We start from the raw sequence: 21,453 nt of genomic DNA, 5'->3' as shown, positions 1-21,453 counted from the left end.
CAAGTGCAGCTGATGAACTACATGAAACTATAGTTCGAGATGGCTGAACGTCCCCATTCATCTCCACGGGGAGCTGACTGACGCCCACAAATGTTTTAAGGACGTTAACTACTTCACAGCGTGTTGGCACATAAGAAACCAGGCAAAGCAGCAACATTGAACCTGCAAGTGGCTTCCAGTGTAGGCCAGTCTTAGAGAAATACACGCATCCTCCCCCCTCCTTAGCTTCTTCGTGGAAAAAAAAGGTATGAAATGTGTTCATTGGGCTGAAACGTCAGCCAGTAGAGCAGAAATGTGGATCAAGCAACCACAAGGAATTGCCTTTGTAAAAGCTCCCCTACGAGATGTTTGCTCGCGTTCACTTGGGATAATAACCTTCATTTGGAAACGGCATTTCTCCCGCGGGTGGGAGGTGGGTTCTAATTACGATCAACTTCTGCATGAAAGCCAAGCGAGGCCCCTCTGTGCTGGGAAATTTTCCCTCATTGCAGCCAGAGGCGGGAGGGAGGGAAGCAGGCAGCGGGAACGAGGATGGCTAACCTGAAGATGGCTAACGTGTGTGTGCTGCCTTGGGGGTGGCAGGTTCTATCAATCCCATTCAGAAACACCTCGCATGGAATTCAATTATTCCTGCCGCTCCAGGGGAAGATGGTAGCACCAAAGCCTATGGTCCAAGAGAAATAAATAACAGGGTCTGTGGCAAGCAGAGGATCTGGTCAGAAGATGGATAAGCTTGAAAGAAGATCCTGGCCCCGCTGTAGGCTCTGGTTTTCTTTCTGGGCCCACACCGAAGTGCTGGTGATGTGCAGCAGGCCAGCCAAACAACACTTTCTCCTTTCTCTTTGGTCCCTATCACTAGTCAAAAAAATCCCATCTGTGTTATTTCTTACATGACGTGATGCAGGACTCTCATTACAGCACAGCTGGGGCAACACATGGCCGTAACACCAGCTAAGGGCTCTGGGCACACAAAGAACAAATTTGTACATAATTAGTTTTTTCTCTAGGCAACAGGAAGACAACCTTCCAATATTCGGTTAGAAGAAATTAAGTGTCCTTTGTGTCCTATTTGATAGGGCAAGAACTCTCCAGCATTCTTAGTTGCAAAGGAGAGAGTTAAGAAAAAACAACCTATTTATGTATCACCCCTGCAAGACCTCCAGTAGGGACACTGGAGAGCTCACAGCTCACAGGTTAGAAAAGCATTCCCCATTAACCTCTAGAGATGCTTGGGGCTATTTTTTGGCCCTTGTGCTTTGTTGCCACCAGTCCCACTGTGCGCAGCAAACCCTGAAAACAGTCGCATGCCTGAGCCACCGCCTTGCCTCACTGCAGGAGGTGGGCTAGCAACCTTTTGAACCGTCTCTCTCGAGCACATGTCTATGATCTCATGCTAAACTAAAAGGAGGCTAATCTTAGCATAAATTTGCACTTATCCCATCTTTCATAAGCATAAAATGAAGGTGGAACACAGAGCACTCGCAGGAAAGCAGTGTAGCAGGGAAGATTAAATGTAGAAACTGACAGCAGACTTGGCAGCATCAGCTCTGGCAACCTGCTTCAAGGGAAGGCTTGGCCGAGGTGCCGCAGGGAAAGAGGCACCTTCAGCCAGGCTTGGGGTCTGGGGCAGCAACTGGGGAACACCCCTCCCAACCCCCTGCAAGGAGCCTGTGTGTGTGCTGGCAAACCTGGCTGCTACTCCTCAGCCGAATACCATCAGAAAGAAAATTTTAGGAGGCTGTGAATGTATCTCAAATGCTCTTACGACAATTTAAGCTATTCTGTCTTTGCTTCTGTGACAACCAGGTAATTTTTATATAATTATTCTCCCCTCCTGAATAACTTTGGCGATATAGATCTCTCTCACTCTCTCCATACAGTATCTGCATACTGCCGATGTGCCCTTACATTGGTGCACACCTAGATTCCGATTCTCCCAGTTCTCACCAAAATCAGAATGCTTTTAGATTCAGTTCTGATGCAAGCAGATGGGCCTTGCAAGTCTTAATTCAGATCTTTTGCAGTCAGCTGCAAGTGTCTCAAATCCATGGAATAATTCAGGTATAGCTTATTTCCTATAGATGAATATATTATCCAGGAAAGAAAACGATTGAACACACACACACAGACATAGTGGTGCATTGCAGGCAACTTATTACTGCAATAATCACTTCTAGTTGTCAATACTAGAGACTGCTGCTGTGTATAGTTAATCACAGAAATAAGTTCTACGTCAATAATCTCAGTGCATGCATTAAAACCCAAAAAGCACTTCAAGTATTTACCACTTTATTTCTATTAGTTAAAAAATCATCAGGAACTATATTTTTATGTTACAAAATGATTTCCGGCCCGCTGACAAAAGCTGCTACAAATCACTTGATCACTACTCGCGTTGCTTCCGTTCACCAAAAGGTACTTTAGGAAAGAAGACTCATCAACGGTGTAACCGTACTTACTGTTGAGCATAAAATGGTTCAAAGACACGTTTGGTAAAAGCCACAGATACAGGCCAGAGACCCAGTCTCTGCAGATCTGATATCCAGAGGTTGGATTTCCACTAACAGTAGAATACGGTAGTCACAGCTGGGCTTTCTAAAAGGGAAATTTGACGTGGCTCAGGTGCCTGCAGGAATAATTCACAGCAGAAGCCAGGGTAAGCATTTCTGGAGAGAGATGAGAAGCAAAGGCGATTCCTCCTTGCTCCCCCATTTAAATGACATTGGTGCAGTTTCAGAGCACAGTGGTTTCTCCCACACTGCAAGAAGTGGAATATGGAATTCAGCATGGCAAATAGGAATACGCAGTGTACAAGATTTTCAAAGATAATATATGCTACAAAACCCCTATGGTTGAGACAATTAAGTCCCAAGACTGTTTCAAACAGCTCCAGCTTTAGGATTTTCAATTATTAAAATCACATCAATGAATCAAAAGAGGTCACTAAGCCCAGGCTTCTGGATTCTGCTTCAGCTACAATTATGAAGCAGGAGGTTTGTAGAGGAAGTATACTTTATATGGTCAGTGTCAACTAGTTTGGAACACAGCAGTTTAAAAATTATTACAGATTAAAAGTTAGTGGTTGATTCTTTAGCACTCCTCCTTCCAGTCACTTCTTGCACTCAGTCATATCTTGTTTTCACTTAAAAAAAATATCAGGGCATAGTTCCGTTTACATGACTCATCAGGTGTTCTTCTGGGAGCTAAAAAGAAAAATAAATTTAAGTACTATTATATAGTACTGCAGGCAACTTTCAGGCTGAATTATAAATCAAATGTCATTTGGAAACATATGGCATAATATGAGATTGGCTTAACTCCATTATCTCCAGATGAGAAATAAAGCCCAAATATTGAAAGCCTTCAATAAGGCACCTACCTTCAGTTAGTAATTCCTTTCAAAAGAGCCCATTTACTTCTCCTGACACTGGGTCCAAGTCTATATCATAGAAACAGGGTCTTGTAGGAAGTCCTGGCATAGTGCTCATCTGGACAACAAAAGACAAAATGTTAAAATGGAAGCAGCATAGTTTCATGCAGAAGATATAATACTAAATCACTGCTGAAGACTATGATACAGCCGATGCAGCTCCTTGCACATGTACATACTAGTAGGATGATGGTCCTGTACCATTTTGAAGAATACCGTGAGAAACTCCTGGTTCAGCACATAAATCTAGGGTTTTGGATTTTTACCATGAGGATTTAGTTTGGCTTCTGCCTCTGCCAGTGACTGACCCCAAGATTTGGCAAAGTACTTAAATATCCAGCTGACCAGTTAACTGTTAGGTGAGTGTTCATGGACTTTGCTGTGGTAAGAGAATAATTACTTGTGGCAGTTTCCTGATTTTTAAAAGGAGGATACGTGTTTTCATCCAACTTTGCCGACTGTAAAGTCTCAGTTGATTACAATTCCTTAAGAGTCTAGAACTAGAATTGTTCAATAATTAGGAATAATTATTGTTGAGAAGAGAGTTTAAATAGTTTGTGGGGTTTTTTTTTGTTTTTTGTTTTTTTTTTTTTTTTTTTTTTTTTTTAACAGGAATAAAGCTTAAATAGAGACGGAGAGGTCAGTTCTCCCGACTAGAACATTTCTGAGGTGTTCAGGTCAGAAGGGCTGAGCAGCAGCAGAACTGAAGCTAGCAAAACAGCTGCCAGCACCACATCTGCCTCAGGCCAGTCCTCTCCCATTGTCCCACTGCTGAGTACCCAGTTTTAGAGAGCCACAGAAAGCAAAGCCGGTGGGGACTACACCTGGCCCAAATTACTAATGCAGCTGACAGGATTTCCCCTTCCCTAACTCAGTGTTTAGCCCAGCCCAGGTAGGCTAACATGGATGCTCTACAAAGGTGGGCAACTCGTGACCATGCTTGGTAGTTTGTGTCAGTGGTCATTAACCCCTTTAATAAAAAAATTCAAGGTCTAATTTTCTATCCACATCATCCAGCCTCAGCTTTCAAAATCAGTATTGTTATGCTTGTCTCTATTAGATTGAAGTTCTCTTTGGCAACTTGGTATTTTCTCCCTGAGCAAGTAGTTTGCACGCTAATCAAATTACCTTCCAATCTTCCTTTTGATAATAAGCTAAGCAGCAAGGACGCAAAGCTCTATTGGTTAGGCATTTTCTGCAGTTCTCAAAACTGTTTGTGGAGCTTTTAGAATCCCATCTCATTTTCCTAAGCTGTTTACAAGTGCTAAAACCAGTTCCATATGTACCGTAGCACTGCAGGTCTCGCATAGCTTATGCAGAGGTAAAACCCACAAGTCTATGGTTTGTCATAAATTCTAGGACTGCACTAGCTTTTTGTCACAGCCACTGCTTTCCCAGACAGAGAATAGGGGGGCTACAGAGAAGACTCCCATTCCCTGTCTTTGTGTTCAGTTGCATGAATATTTTGCTCTCAAGAGCCAAGGTATTAAGAGATCCAAAGTGCCTGGAGGCATTTTACTGTTCTCACCATAGTCACTGCCAGTCTCTGGTCATGCAGAGCAAGAAACTTCCTATTTATTTACATATGACTGAAGATCATTGCAGATTTCCACCTACAGATTCAGAGGACCACAGCAGGAGCTGAGAGAGTGACACTGAATAGAGTAGAAGGTGCCATATTGCTGAAGATGTGCCTAACTCTACTATTTCTTGCACTTTCTATTTTGAAAGGAACAGTCAATTTTCCTCCTTTCCTATCCATAGGGCAGCCTGCAGTGGCTACTCTGCAATCTATTACTTAAAGGCAGTCTGCTTAAACCCTGAATTTCTATGCAGTACAGGACAATTTCCACCCAGGATACTAATTTTCTGTACGAGTGTCTACAATGCTTAATGCACTCAGTCATTTTCAGAGGTGAAGAAATGAACTTTTCCTCCATTATCCTCCTTCCGTTCAATACCATGTGCTGAAAAAGAACACAGGGCAATTCACACTATTTGCTTACATGAAAAAATTAGAGCACATGGATATCATCAATCCCCTTGCAAGATTTCAAATAAAACCAATACCAACTAAGCATGTATTATTTACTGCACTTGCGGAACTTCCAAAAAACCAACCATTTAGGAACTAAAAATACAGAGCCAAATAAATAATTTGTTTTCAATTCATCAGCAGCACCAGACAAGAAACCCAACCAATTTGAGTCCAACGATTTATTTCACTTTCATTATCTTTCATGCTCAAACTGCACAGAGCTACATATTTTCTGCATTTTCAGCTCACAGTTCAATGGCTGCTGCCAAAAATTTATTCTGAGGCTAACACACCTCCTGCTGAATGGGTTTAAAATCGTGATCTGATTCAAAATGCCTTGGATTGCTTCTCAAAAGGACAACCCTTCCCTGGCTTTGTGGACACCACAGAAGAGCAATCTTCATGTCCCTAACCAGAAGACTTACTGTTAATTCTGGCAGAATCAACACCATGGTTTACTACATGTCCAAGAAAACATTAGGAATGTGGGAAGGGAGCAGAAAGGAAACAGTCCAACTTCACAGACACTGAAGACATCCAAAAAAGAGCCAAAATGTTAGTTTTAATGTCTAAAAACATCTTTCTTTTGTGTAGCTCATTAATGCTGTGCACCCTTTCCTTCTGCTGTGCTTATAAAAATAATAAAATAAATCATTGTTTGGATTAAATCTTGGCTTGCAAAAAAATGCCATTAATAACAGGAACAAGCATGCTATCTTTCATTCTATCCCAAAACACACATTACTCTTTAAAAAGATGGATGAGCCAGACTTTAATCAGGATGTGGTTATTTCATTTATGTTGGGTAATCTGGAAACCTGTACCTACCTTTTTTTTTTTTTTTAAGAATTAAAAGAAAAAGATATCCAATATTTGACTCTAGCTAGCATTTGAATAAAGAAGGGATCCAACTCTTAAATTAGCAAATTTCATCCTCTGAGCCATGCACCCCTAATTTTTTTGAAAGCTTCTTAAAACAAACATGTTGCCATGAAGACTTCAGAAAAACGTTCAGGCCCCGAAAATAAGAAAGAGACAGAGCTGCTGACTCCAACTGCTCCATCCCCTTAAGTAACCTAACAAGTAAGTTACTTAACATCTTCCCAGAAGAGATTCCCCAGATAAGATTTCCGGTGGATCCTTTCACCCTAACATTCTTTCTTTGGATGCAGACCTGAACATTAGTTCATTTTGCAGGTAGCTCCTCTTTCTGCAAGGCAATTCACATCAAAGCTATTCCAGGATCCTGTTTCCATTGCAGCTACTCTCTCTCCTCTCAGCTGACATTATGCCAATCATGTCAAAGAACAGAAACTAAAATCTCAAGGGCATAGTGAAATGAATTGTTGGAACTGACGCAGGCTGAACAGCAAACAGATGGTCAGCAAAACCATCTGAGGGGAGACTGACAAACAATTAATAGTACAGGTCAGCTTCACTTTGGAGATGTCTCATCAAAAGTTGTTTGCTTTGTAAGCTTTGGAGGAGTTATCTTGTTCTACCCTGATCTGCAGGTATACACAGACTTCACCTGCAATACTGCAAAGTGCTTTCATCAGGAATGCAAAGTCACAAGGGCAATTAGGTGGGCCAAAGATTTCGCTCATCCCATCTACCAGACTGCGGTTCCCAGAATTCATCAGCTACAGAGCTCACCCTTTCCTCAAAAACCAGGAAGACAGATTTGGGACCTAAGGAGTACACTGGCGGGCTTGCTAAGTATTCAAATGGTCAGATGGTCTATTTTAGCTTCGCTCTTCCTCCTGAAAAAAAACTATTAAGGGCATCTAATACACTAGACTGTTAAAACACCAACTGTAATTGACAAGGAGTCTCCTAATTAAAGATACCTTTTGTAACTGCTTACTGGAACGTGCATGAAGTTTTTTTCCTTGCCTCACAATTAAGGGCTTCACTCAATCACGTACCGTTCCTACTAGCGGATATAGGAATCCAGCACCAACACTGGCCCGAATGTCTCGGATCGGCAGAATAAAACCTGTAGGCGCTCCTTTTTGTTCAGGGTCATGAGACAATGATAAGTGAGTTTTAGCCATGCAGATTGGCAGGTTTCCAAATCCCTGGGGAAGGCAATGAAGAGAGAAAGAGGAGAGAAATAAGTGAAAAAACAGTAACTTTTAATGTACGCAAATGTAATTGCTCTATTCTGCCATTCTCTACAGACATCAGACATTTTATCACATTTTACTCCTCACCAGCTGCTTCATCCATAGCCTGTCAGGTCCATTGACCATTCTGCATCCCCATTCCTTCTCTCTCAGACTCTTTCCCTGCCCTCTCTAAGCATTAAAGAAGGAATTACCACGGCCCCCAGCACATCCAGCTGAGGAAAAAGTTAATGGTATGGAAGTGTTAGACACACAACTTTGATAGCTAACTTACATTCTACTTCTCTTCCCAAAAGGTTAATTTAAATGGCTCAGAACTAAAGTTCTTGTTCAGCTGAGGTCAGTTAATTAGAAATGTTTGATCAATATAATTGCAGGTCGTGAGGAAGTTACATGGCTATGGTATTTTGACAGACTTGTAAAGGAATATACAAGAAACATGAAAATGAGAAACTATATATGCCAGTAGTAAATGGATTGTAAAAGCAAAATTATGTGAGCACACTGTAAACAAAGAATGGCTAGTTGTCACATTGCTCTTCTCTTCAAAGCCCTTTACAGACCTTCACCAATGCAGAAGCAGGTAAATTCACAAGAACATCATGCTAGAGAAGAGTAAAAGCAACACAACAACCAGAAAGCATTTAATTCAACAACCAGATGCCAGGTTCAAAACTTGTAAAAGCAGATGTTTTTTCCACAAGAAGTATCGCGTCACCTATGGAATTCTTTCCCCAACATAACTGTGTCTGCCAAAAATCCATATTGGTTCAAAACCTGATTAGACAACTCAGTGGAATAAGATTAAAAAAAAAAAAAAATCATCAGAGACTATTTAGCACCAGTCTGACCACTTGTAGTTCCCTAATTCCCAAATTGCTGAAGAATTGGAGAATACAGTAGAGAAAGATCACTGAATCTTCCTGCTCTTCTTTCCCCATACACTATCATAGATGTGCTACTGGGCCAGATGAGTTGTCTTCTCCACTAGAAGCTAGGGCCAGTTTCCCCCTCCCCATACCACCTCCTTTTCCTCCTCTGCCACAGCAGCATCCAATGAGTGTTGGACAAGGAGATGATTTGAGTCATGATTCCCTTCACACACAGTTTGAACACCACTGTTCAATATGACCACCTCAAAGGAAAAGCACCACTGTTATCAGGTGACGTGGAAAACTCACTTGCTTAGTGTACAAGGTGACTTTCTCCTGTGCTTCTGGAAGTAGCTCAATGTCTCTTGCCCCGTAGATCTGCTGTGCAATAAGCCTGATCTTATCTATAACAGGGAGCTAGGAAAAAAAAAAAAAAAAAAAAAAAGAGAGGAAAGACAGTGTGCCCAAACTACAAAGAGTCGTAACATCACAGCAGCTTCACAATCCTTCATATGTGTTGTGCAATGCCCATCTCCAGATACAAGAGCTATTCCCATCTGCTGTAGAACAAAGCTAAACAGTAATTTGAGGGTTTTCAGAATAGGTTATATTAGCCTTGTTGCAGTTGTTTCTTTTGGTAAGAGGGCAAAAGCAGTTTACTACAGTCAGAAACAAAAGGATACATAACAGTATTTCTTATAAGCTGTGCTTGCATGTTAATTACCCCTGCTGCAAAAGACATATTTTTATTCTTTCTCAAGTCAAAGTCAAAAACCAGACAAAAATAATTTGAGGGAATACAAGTTAATGGTTAAATAAAAGCACAAAAAAACAGGTTAAAGAAGAAAAATTAAAAAGCATCTGTTAAAGAGCTAAAAGAAATATAATGACATAGCTCTGTACCTCATTAGGTTCTTGCTACTAAAGGAGTATTCTGGCCATAACCTGGGTGACAGTGACTTCATTACCTCCAAGTCATCTGTCAAATCTGCTTAAGTACAAAGTCATTAGAAATACACACACACTTGCTTCCACCCTGACCTATAATGTTGACTCCATAAGCCTTACTTCCAGAGGAAAAAAAAAAAAAGTTAAAAATAGACAAATTCTGTTCCTGTTGTATAGATTTCCATTCTGAGCAACAAGTGCATCCAGAAGCTCTGTGGTAAGTTAACAGGTTTGGTCAGGCTTGTTCCAGCCCATGCTCTGACAAGAATGCATGTGTCAAGTTCAAGAAGCAAACTTTCCCCTACCCTGGAACGTGGCTGCCATGGTAGAAACCTGCTTGTTATCTGTCGCACAGTCATGGCAGCATCTTTCAGTGTCAAAAGTAAACCGTATTTCACTTGGATAGTCAAAACAACAAGAACTGACTAACTAGGCCTTTGAGACTGGTGGAATAAGTGTCATGTTCTAAAAGCAATTTTCTTCTAGGATTCTCAGAGCAGCCTTTCAGACAGCCTTTAGCAAATTAAGCTAGTGAGACCAACTCCACCTTACAAAGAAAGTACCTCTCCAATACTGCCAGTTCTTACCTCCACATTATAGAGGAACCTGAAGTTGCTGGGTGTCTGCGATGCTCTCTGAACAGCTTGGGCCAGTGCAACTGCTCCTTTACCTCCCTCTGCCCAGTGAGTGCACTCCACAGCATCGAACGCTCCTGCTTCCTTTGCCAGTTGTACTACAAGGGCCAGTTCAGCCTTTGTATCTGTTCTGTAAGGAGAAAAGTTTGCGCATTTGTACCAGAAAGCAGACACAGTAAAATAACTGTTTGTTCTAACCACTTTTCACTCTTGTTGACAACATCCATAAGCTGTCCAAAGAAACCACAGAATCCAGACATCAGGAAGCTGCTGAGGGGCCATCCACCTCAGCCTTCTCCACCTTGGTGAAGGAAGCTACTTCACAGAGGAACAGACAGCAACAGGTAGCTCTGGAACTATACGCAGAAACCCATGACTACCCACAGAGCAGTGTTCCAGACTTTCTGTTGTATCTGTCCTGTATCAGCAATACAACTCCTGTTTTCAGAAGCAAACTCAAAAAGGCATCAGTATCGCTGATTTAGAGGTGCTATATCATACACACACAACAAGCTAAAACCCATAATTTCTCTAAATCAGCCAATATGCATTTACTTCAGACAAAGAATCCTTAGCTGGCTACTTTGCTTCAACTGGCATCAGCTTTAGCACACCAGGTCAAAGCCCCTCTGCTTACATAAAAAGACCACACACAGATTGTATTCCCTGTACAGTACAATGTGCAGAGCCCAAAATGCTTCATAGCAGGACATAATTATTCCATACAGCAGACCACTGAACACAGCGTGGTTGACAGCACAGGCACTTCACCATCTATTAAGAGCTTAGATTCCACATCATCACAGGCACCTTTTGTCCACAGTAATTTGGCCAGTCAGGGTGTGATGGCAGATAATAGTCATGGATCCTAAGCTAATTTAAATTAAGGAATGCATTTGAAATTATTAAGCAGAGCTGCCCTATTTATTCAGCATCTTCCAACAATGGAAAATGCTGCAAACAGTATATCCACAGTACTGGAAACAAGAGTTTGTGTTAAATGTAGCATATAAAGTGCCACAGTTTTATTCCCATGCATCACTTGTCCCAGCTCACTTACTTGAAAGCATTGACAGCTACTACTACTGGGACACCAAACATCCGTGCATTTTGGATTTGCTTGTTGAGGTTACTACAGCCTTTTGCCAACAGTTGAAGATTCTGTAAAGAAGACAGCAAGCAAGGAAGCACATTTTATCAGGGGCAGTGAAACTTTTGTTCCAAATCCACCATGTCCACAGCTAATGATAAAAATGTCAAAATGAGAATGAAACCACAAGGGCTGCTTTCTGAACAGTCTGGACCAGTGCATGGTCTTGGATGAAGTCCAGACTGCGTCCAGACCAGTGCATGGTCCTGGATGGAAGGCAGGAAAAGGAATGACTACTTCTAATGATCGCTGGTTTCAGCTGCCAAGCCAAGATAAGATAAATCACTTTTTACTAAGAATAACAAAAAAACCTGTAAGTTAAACCTGTGCTCATTAACTCCCCACAGTAAAGCCTCGTTTTCCTCTCTGACACATTCCTCTTCATGTATTAAATATCATTAGCAGTGAATTTCATGACACTTGTTTGAAGTGCTATGGCAAGAGCTTTTGGTTTACACACATTTACATTTTGCAGCATCAGACACTATTCGTGGAAATCCAGACACTTCAGCCCTTCCTATGTAGAGAATAATCACAGTATCACAGTATGCTAGGGATTGGAAGGGACCTCAAAAGATCATCTAGTCCAATCCCCCTGTCGGAGCAGGAACACCTAGATGAGGTTGCACAGGAAGGTGTCCAGGCGAGTTTTGAATGTCTCCAGAGAAGGAGACTCCACAACCTCCCTGGGCAGCCTGTTCCAGTGCTCTGTCACCCTCACTGAGAAGAAGTTTCTTCTCAAATTTAAGTGAGAAGTTTCTTCTCAAATTTAAGTTAAATTTAATCCATACAGAAGCTCCACAAGTGAAAAAGCTGCAGCAATGTAAAGAGAGCCAGACCAATCATGCAAGTGTACACAACCACTCAAGGCACAAGGATAGAAGCTGAGACATTAGTTTACTTTCCTCTCTGCTTGCAAAGAAGCAAAAAGAGAGTAATTAGAGAGGCACTCTGAATATTTTCAGAGACATATTTCAGCCAAGAAATTACTCCACACTGAGAAGGTCTGGGGACATGAGAGGAGATATCACTATGAAAAATTGAGCACACAGACAATTGCATGAGCTCAGGAGAAACGAAAAGGCTGTGAACAGTGGCTAGGTCAAGCACAATAAATGCTTGAAAGAGCAGAGCCAAAGTAAAAAAAAAAAAAAAAAAGGAAGAACATTAAAGCTTGTATGAGGAAGCATTGCCCTGGCAGCTAAAGAAATGACACACACTAGCTATCCAGGCGTGCAGTGCATGTCAATATCGTGCCGTGACTGCAGTTAGTTGGTCAACTGTCACAACAGCTAAAGAAAGTTACCTCTTCCATGTACTCCTTTGGTAAAGGTACCCCAGCAGTGACCTGGGAAAGAAAGGAAAAAAAAAAACAAAAAAAGATGGAACCCCATACAATTTTTATCCATGACAGCAATTCATGCTTGATTCTTATTAAACAGCGTTGGGATACAACATTCTATTCCAGGCTGATCCTTTTTTCTAAGAAAAAAATAAAAGGAAAAATAAAAGACTGCAAGATGTGCTCACAATACAACAAATGACTGACTGTGGTAATATCACAAATGCCCCAGCGTACAACTGCTTAGTCAGGACAACAAAACAAGCAGGTATGTGCCTGAAACACACCACAATGAAGCACCTTACAAGCAACAGGGACATATGGATTCCTTTTACAACTGTAAATCTCAAAACAATTACAAGCAGATCAAACCCTACAGGGCTTTAAGTGACTGGGTCAGAATAACAGTAACAGCCTCTCAGGCCTAAAGAAAACTTTGCCTAGTACTTACTGCAGGCCCTCCTCCATGCATTTTCAGAGCTCGGACAGTAGCAACCAACACCACCACATGAGGCCGGAGACCAGAATAGCGGCACTTAATATTAAAGAATTTCTCCATGCCTATGTCTGCACCGAATCCTGCTTCTGTAACTAGAGTAGGAATTAAAAGAAAAGAAGCTTGTGAGAGGTTGCTGGGTGGAGAAATCATGCTCTGATTATATAAATCAAAAGCTTTTTCCAGGACAAAAAAAAACCCAGACAGTCACGATAAAAAAAAGGCAGATCCCTCTCTGCAAAACAAACAAAAAGCAAACAAAAAACCACCCCACACACTTACCAACAAATCCCTCTTTACCCACAAGTTTCAGTGCTATTTTGTCTGCCAACACTGAAGAATTCCCATGTGCAATATTGGCAAAAGGTCCAGCATGAACAAACACTGGTGTTCCCTAGAAAGGGGGGTGGGGTGGAAGAGAAAGAGAAAGAAAATCAGAGGGTACAATTTAGCAAATTTGCAGCACTTCAGGAGCCAAGTACTATGGTACCTGAAGGTAAAGAAAAATGCTTTTAGAAGACAGATCTTAAAGCCTTCTGATCAAACATTTATCATCAGTAATAAGGACTACAGGGCAAACAGGATTATAATAATCTACAAAAGTGGAGATGCTAATCCGCTTAGGAAAAGGATGGCTAAATCACAGCAACTTTTTGCCATTCTCCTGCATCCACACCATCTAGATTCCCAAAACACTTCCTGCATTGAAGACAACAGAAGAGAGACACAGCAAAGTTTAGTGCATTTTTTCAGGGTTATCCCACATGCCAATGGCAAATCTAGAAAGAAGCAAGCTTTCTCCCCTAGCCCTGAACCTTCGGTAGGAATCCACAGTAAACATCCAACTCTAGGCGAAGTAAGCCCACACTGATTGTGATGAACGAACTAGACTGGTTGGTTCTTGACTCTGAGAACACACATATAGCAAACCATCTGTACTCACCTCCAGTGTTTGCATGAGGTTTGGTTTAACAGCATCTTTCATCAAAACAGCCAGAGCACCGGTCACTCCCTAAAAGAAAAAAGCAATCAATTTCCAGATGTACTGAGACTTTGAGACAGTTCCTATGGAGTGTCAAGGCTCTGCTTTTGTCCTGGTGAGCTTTCAGGGCCAGAACCAGCAGTTCCTCCAGATATAACTAACCCCAGTGAGGCAGAATATGGCCTTTACATCCTTGTAAGAGAGTCTGTGATTTCTGCTGGGTGCAGCCTTTTGGTTGGGACCTTGCTGGGCCATTACTTTGTAGTGAAGGCATAAAGAAAAATTGCTGGTTTAACGCTATAGCAAGGTTAGTAAACAACAGCAGTGAGAGAGTAACCTATAGTTTACTACAGACCATTCAGCGGCACAAAGCAGGAAGTTTTTCAGGACAGTTGTTATACATGTTCAAATACTGGACCACACTCATCACCCTGATATCTCAACTATAGCATTACTGTCTTTCTTTTGCAGTATCTAAACATATTAAGGAGTTATGCATATGTCTATGTTCTTGGGTTTTGCAGGTAGATTTGTCTTGGAGTTTTTGCCTTCCTCATTTCAGCAACTAGGCTTTACATACTGGCCTTAAAATTTTCAAAATAAGCTGCTACATACTGGCCAAGTGTCTTGGGCAGAAATAACTTTTAAAGTGAACCTCTGTGCTAGTGAGCAAGACTAGGCTGACATCATGAAAGACAAACATTGGAGCCTATGTTTCCTCTGAGGTACAGCAATATACCCTGCTGCAATTCTGCTTCCTGCAAAGTGAAAGCTTGTGATTTTATCCACCTCTGCTTTGGGAAGAGAAAATGAGGGTTTGGTCATCCTTGTGACTGACATAGTCCAGTAGAAATCAAACTGGCTGTTAACCAGCACTTGTAAAAGTAACTAGAATTGCTATTGTGGGTAGAGCCAAACGTTCACAGCAGTTATGAAAACCTTGAACCATGATGTCTTTTTCTTCCCTTTTGAATTCAACTGGATTACAGCACTCAATTATACAAAAGTTATACAAAAGATTTTTTTTTTTTTAATACATTCAGTGCTTTGTTTCATTAGTTTCAATCTTGCCACATGAAAGCTTATTTAACATTTAATGGATAAGATTTAAATTTCAGTCATCTCCAGAATAATGAAAACTACAGAGCAGGATTTCCATGATGACATTTCAGGTCTGTGTCTCTCAGTAGCACTTGAATACATCCCATCTTTAAAAACCTGTAGTCAGGTTTTGATTTCACATTTCTTCCCAGTTTCTTTGCACGTCTTGGTAGCACACCCATGACACTGGTTATATCACTGCAGAAGGACCCAGACGTCTTATTGTGCCAGTCTGATCTCTGCAACCACCATGTTTCTGCCTGCATGAGGAGTATGTAACACAGTCCTAACGATGCAAGCAAATGTTCACCATCAATGCAAACATATAACATTCAACAGAACCTGTTGGACAGGTCTGATACCATCCTCCATTCCATAGTTGCAATGGACGAAACTAAATATAATTAGATTTCAAAAAAAAAAAATAAAAAGAGAAAAAAATCTTGAAATGAAAGACTTCTACCACCGGGACTCATAAAACTCAAAGCAACTCCCTGCCAAGCACCATCTGCCTCCACTGCTGATGGGCAGCAGGAGAGACTCCCATTTTCCAGAATATGATTTAACTCAGGCACTTAAGGTTAAACTGGCAGCATGCTAGCAGTAGGAATTAAAATCTCAAAGCTGCCTACAGAACTTTGGCACATGCCCTCCCTCATTCCCAACAAATGTCTCGCATAAGGACATCTACAGATAAATGGTTGCCAGGCTAGCCCTTTTCCTGCAAGGCCAGAGTCAGGCCATGTTGCTAATCTACTGCTTCTTAGGCTTATTCTGGGAGAAAGTAAAACAAACCAAAAAAGCCCCCCAAACACATAAGAAAAAAAAACAAACAAAAACAACCCACAGCAAGACAGCAAGAGCCAGGTAAGCCTTAGTGCTGAGTCCCACCTTGCTGGAAACACAGGTCAGAATACCCTCCCTGTGGATTCTTCAATTCCACTGGAAAGCTTCATTCAGAAAATGCAAGACAAACCTCATTAACACCACATCACGTGAATTTGTAATACTCTTGTCTTTTGCAGAGCAAGCTGTGAAAAATCTACTATCCAGGACAGCAGTAAGCACCAATATCATATCTCTATTGACTAGTGAACAGTCCTGAGCCTGCTCTGTCTTGAGGCCAAGTGGCAGGGCACAATTCACATACAGGGCTCAACTCCCCTTTCCTTCTCCAAACAGGGTTGCCATCTTCAAAGCATTTATTGCAAAAAGTGTTTTGGGCACAGGCTATTCTCCTGAAGCCACACTGAAGCATCATTTGGGAGAGTGATATTTGACATACTCCACAAACATGCGAAGAACTGTACTAATAACTATTGTATAGATAGCTGCAAGACAGTGCTGCAGCTTGCAATTGCTGCTTAGGACTGCTTTACAGTTAATAGACATCACCAGAACTACTACATTCAGCATTTTATGCAGTGGAAATAGAGGATCTGTGTCCCTCACCAAAGGCTGCCTTATGGAGACTTTGCACTTTTTGCAAAGGGTTTGGTTTTTATAGCATTCACAGTCTCCCAGAATCAGATATTTCATCATCTGTAATTAAATTTGCATGCAGCTTTGTTCCTGCTCAATATTTTCCTCACTCCAGGGAGCTTGAGAAACAGGACGGCCAGCAGGATGCATTTTGAGTTCTTCCGATTTGTAAATATGCTTTTTATCTAGAAGCCACCGTGTATTTCCCCATTAATTCCTATGGTGCCAGCTTCAACTTGACACACAGCACATCACACAGGACATTTTGTCCCTCCCCAGGCCACATGCACACTCACACTCTCTGGGTAAGGTGCTAGCCACACTGAAGTAAAAAGCTAAGATTTTGTCTTTAATCTTCTGTATGCTAAGGTCTTTTTTTCTATACAGAACTGTCTCTATGCTTTTCAATCCAAGGACTTTCAGAATAGGCAGAAGTTAGCATTTAAGAACTGAATGAATGTCTTACAAGGTCATCTGCTGTAACTGGTTCTCCTCTCTTGCTGGAAGCTACTACCATTCTGCCTAGTCTCTTTTTCATATCATCCAACCCATCAGAGAGGGCTAGAACTGCCATGATTTCACTGCTCACTGTGATGTCAAACTGAGCCTGCAAGAGATGAATAAAGAACGTGAACTCATTAAGATTCCCTGGAAGCAATCCTTACCTCCGTTAAATTCTTGAAATTCTTGAAACAAGGCAAATCATCACCATCATAACAGAAAAATTAAAAAATACAGATATACAAATATAAAAGAAATCCAAAGCATTACTCTCAGAACATACTTCATTTAATTTGGCCATTTAAAACTGTTTTTTTCTGCAAAATTAAGTAAAAGCTGCTTATTCCATTGCTATTACATGACTCTCTCCTGGCACATAAATTAGTGATTCATGTAAGAACACTCAACACTAACTAATTGTATTTTTGAAGACTAAGCTTACTAACTCATCTGACTAAACAGTACAGTAAATGACCAAAAAAAAAAAAAAATCAGATTCTATGGGAAATGAAGGGTAGAATTCATCTGACATAACAGACACCTGCATTGAAGCTAAGCACCCTAGGGACATTTCAAGTCGACAAAAAGAGGCTTTTCTGAGCACAATTCATTTGAAGTATTAATTTGACAGTTACTTAAGGTATGAAAGAAGTCACAGCCCAGATTGTCTATTTTACTCACTGATTATATAATAAATATAGGCAACAAACTCAGTCGCCATGTCTAGTTTTGGCCAGATACATCCCACCCAAAGCATGTGCAGTGGTGAAGATGAGCCACTGCCATGCATCATATTTACAGAGGGCATTTATGTACCACTTATTATGCCACAGTCATCCCAGTCTGGGAAGTCAACATTCAGGAAAGAACAGGGAAGGAGAGAACAGACATAAAACTAAACACTGCACTGGTAGCAAATTTAAGTGCTTGGCTGAAGGGACTTTCTGCTTTCTCTTTAAGAAGGTCCTGGTAAAAGATGGAAATATCTGGAGTTACAGAAACTTGCTTGAGGACCACATTTTTCAAAGTACTTTTTAAAACATGCAAGAAAACGGAACAATTACCGTTCGTGAGAAGCCTTTTTCTGTTGGAGACTGTCCAATAGTGATTTTCCTAAGGAACCTGTCATTTGTATCCAGTACTGCAAGAAATGCAGAGAGAGAAGTCACATTGCAAGTCGTAAGTCACATTTATGCCCTATTACAAACACTCAGCTAGATAAGCTACGAAGAGAGGATGGCAGTTTCAGATACCATCATCTCCTAAAGAATGGCAAACGCTACTTAATGTGATTCTTCCCCAAAACTGAGCTGCAACAAAGTTAAGATGCCCTCAGTCACATGCAAACCTTGCACTCCATCCAGAGGGAGCCTACCTCCTTTTGCATGCATTAACCACAAGCCCAAAGCCTCTCTGAAAAGCAGAACTGCTAGTATTATTCCAATTGCTTTTTCACAATCATTAGTCAATGTGAAATTAGGAAATTATTACAGCCATAAAAACCTATAAAATGTTAATTTTATTTCAAGTGATTAAATGGTCAGATTCTACCATTTAGTGAGAGTAGTTTCACACAGCCCCATTAACTCAAATTACCTTGGAAACACAAACTATCAAATACTGGCTTAAATTTGCTGTTTCTTACTATCTGCTTGAAAAATTCTAAGTATTTTAAAAAATATTTCCCATGAGGCAGACTACTTTAGCCCCATTACAGGTTATGAAGCAAATTTTGGAGAATTCATTTCACACTGTATTTTAATAAAAAGAAGTAATACTCTTGGGCTCTAAATCAGAAAAAAGGTCTTTATTTGAAATGTTTTTTGCTAGTGAAATATTAAATCTGCCAGACCAGAGATTGATCTTACATTTGGATATCTTTAAAAACCTTTTAAAAATCCAGCCTTTATTTGCTGTCAGTTCCCAACAGAGCAAGTGGGCAGATTAAAACTGAGTCTAATCCCAGAGCAGAACCCTCTCCTTGCTCACAGAACTTTTCAGTCAGGTAAAAAGGCTGTTGGCTGCAGTTGCCAAACTCAACTCTCTCAGTGACTGACAAATCCAGGAACAAAAACTTGCACCGATTAGTGAAGTCTTAATCTTTGTGAATTCAGAGCAGATTCAAGGCCGTGCATCAAACCTTTTAGAAATGGGATCCCAGCTGCAGGCATCTATCGCACCAAACACTCAGAAGGAAGGCCAGCCCTGCCCTCTTTCCCATTTTCCCAGGAAACACAGTTCCTGCTGCACTTGCAAACCTCTCTTTGACACATTTTTCTTAATGGCTCTTGTACCTCTTTGCCATGTTATGGTGCCTGGGTCAATGTCCAATCTCACAAATAAGTTTACTTCTTCCTTTGTCAGAGCCGTAGGATCAGTTTTGTTAATGCCCAATTTCTATGGGAGGAAAGGACAAATAAAAGAAAAAAGGTATAATGAAAAGATTCACAGAAATTAAACTTTCACTAGAACAATGAGCCTCCTGCAGCATCATCTGCATATTCAGAAATAAGAAGGGATTACTTTTTTGGTTCCCCTTCTCCTAGACCCCACAACAACACAAGATGATCTATTATCAGTGTGTACCTGGAAGCAGAGCTTGCTGCTGGCCAGCTAGTAAAGGGCAAGGCAGACAATAGAGCTCATTAGGGCAGGCTGTCACCAAGCTTTGTGCAAGGTATCCACAGAAAGAGTGAGAGAGAAAGCTCTGCAGTTTCTTACACGCCTTGTTCTAATCATTAGTCTCACATGCTTACATCCATTTCTCATTAGTTTGCCTAGGGTCACTGCACACAGCCATACGTATTTAAAGACACTGTTTTCAGCGTGCTGGTTAAGCAGCACAAAGGAGGAATTAAACAATTCAGTCACAAGGCTGTCAGCATCCCAGAAAGCTGATCCTGAACATACTGCGAGGATGAGCAGTTTGCCAAGTTGCTTAATTGAGAGAAGAATTATCTCAAGAAGCCTGATACAAGCACAAGCTTAGGAATGAGGAAAACGATTGAGTTGATTTATGAACGAGCAAGCTTTTTCTAATTAACTAGACAGCTAAGTCATATTTTTCTCCATAAGAACAGCAGCAGTGAAGAAGAAAGTCTGTTTTCTTCATCTTCAAGCACATAATTTAGAAAAATAAATAAATAAATAAAAAATAAAGAAGATACTCTTTCTGGAATATTAGCATGCCATTCACATCTCAACATTTAATAACGAGAAGCGTGATTAGGGTAGAGTTCCCTCAACAGTCCATCAGGAACACCAAGCAATATGACATAACTTCTTTGCTCAGTAGTGGAAGCAAACCACACACTTTCTAATGGTTGAGACATTATAGACAATTAATAAGTGAGAGTTCTTCCTAAGTAGTAATTGTAGTAGTCTGACTGTTGTTGAGTATTGTTTCTGACCTCCAAATGGGCAACTGATCCAGCGTGAATATTGTACAAACAGGTCCGTACTTTGAATGAGCTTAGCAGGCCCCAGGCGGTCCTCCTAGCCAGAAGGTCCAAGCCCAGTGCAAAACTATTCCTTTGTTAATCCTCATTTTTGCAGTGGCTAGGGACACATGTTAGTTCACATCAATTTCTGAAGATCAGAGGAGCTATGGTCTGCTCTGGGACTGCCACTCAATGCCAGGGTTACTCATTTACCTGGATATTCTTTTTTGGGAAAAGTGGGCAGCGTAGGGGATGGGTATTTTTTCCCATTTTTCCCTGTTTGCTCAATCTGGATAAGAGAAAAAATTCTCTATGTTCTCTTTTGGCTGAATTTTATCATTTGCCTTTTTTTGTGCTGCATTATCTATATAGTTGTCACATGGGAACTATTAATCTCTAGCTGTAACTGGGTATAAGGTACAGAGAGTGATTCTGGTCCCTTCTTAAACTGCACTAAGGACACTGAATTGACATTATTAATAAAGGGCACTAATTTCTTTGCCTCTTTGCACTGTGTTACTCATACAGCATATGATAAAGAGAGTTACATCAATGATTCTTCCCCTTGAGGCTGCATCTCACTGTTTTCTGCACTGTACGAAGGGCTACCACACTTCTGTACACTTTATGTAAAAAAAAAAAAAGCCAGCAGAATTACCTATAGGACAACACGAGGGTTTCTGTAACCTAGCTCTGCCTACATAAGGATGCATAAGTGGAACAGAACTGGAAACTGATGTGAAACCAGTGAACTTACCTGCAGTCTTCGGATCTGAATGTCTGAGAACTTCCTAGCACCATTGACAGAAGGCACCAAACGGTTGTACAGGGCCTTGCAGAACAAAACAGGTAGTTAGCTAGCACTGCTGGCACGCCCGAAACATCTTGGCCAAAGCAGGCTGGGCCC

At 41.0% G+C, this 21,453-nt stretch overlaps 1 protein-coding gene across 1 annotated transcript in view; it reads right to left on the bottom strand.

Moving 5' to 3' along the window:
* Window positions 1–2,278: 2,278 nt before the first annotated feature.
* The window catches only part of MTHFD1 (methylenetetrahydrofolate dehydrogenase, cyclohydrolase and formyltetrahydrofolate synthetase 1), a 42,265-nt gene continuing 23,090 nt past the window's right edge, over window positions 2,279–21,453 (bottom strand). Inside the window, exons 15-28 of the mRNA XM_082485455.1 lie at window positions 21,304–21,378; window positions 19,401–19,503; window positions 18,171–18,247; window positions 17,072–17,212; window positions 13,984–14,052; window positions 13,323–13,434; window positions 12,996–13,135; window positions 12,509–12,550; window positions 11,113–11,213; window positions 10,005–10,182; window positions 8,779–8,886; window positions 7,397–7,549; window positions 3,380–3,488; window positions 2,279–3,203 (exon numbers count right to left, since the gene is read on the bottom strand). Of these exons, the coding sequence (XP_082341581.1) occupies window positions 3,399–3,488; window positions 7,397–7,549; window positions 8,779–8,886; window positions 10,005–10,182; window positions 11,113–11,213; window positions 12,509–12,550; window positions 12,996–13,135; window positions 13,323–13,434; window positions 13,984–14,052; window positions 17,072–17,212; window positions 18,171–18,247; window positions 19,401–19,503; window positions 21,304–21,378 (1,389 nt within the window). The 3' untranslated portion in view covers window positions 2,279–3,203; window positions 3,380–3,398. The remainder of the gene's footprint in view (window positions 3,204–3,379; window positions 3,489–7,396; window positions 7,550–8,778; window positions 8,887–10,004; window positions 10,183–11,112; window positions 11,214–12,508; window positions 12,551–12,995; window positions 13,136–13,322; window positions 13,435–13,983; window positions 14,053–17,071; window positions 17,213–18,170; window positions 18,248–19,400; window positions 19,504–21,303; window positions 21,379–21,453) is intronic.

The sequence above is a fragment of the Vanellus vanellus genome (assembly GCF_965231255.1).
Source record: "Vanellus vanellus genome assembly, chromosome: 6".
Lineage (NCBI taxonomy): Eukaryota > Metazoa > Chordata > Aves > Charadriiformes > Charadriidae > Vanellus > Vanellus vanellus.
This window is presented reverse-complemented; position numbering and strand designations above follow the sequence as displayed.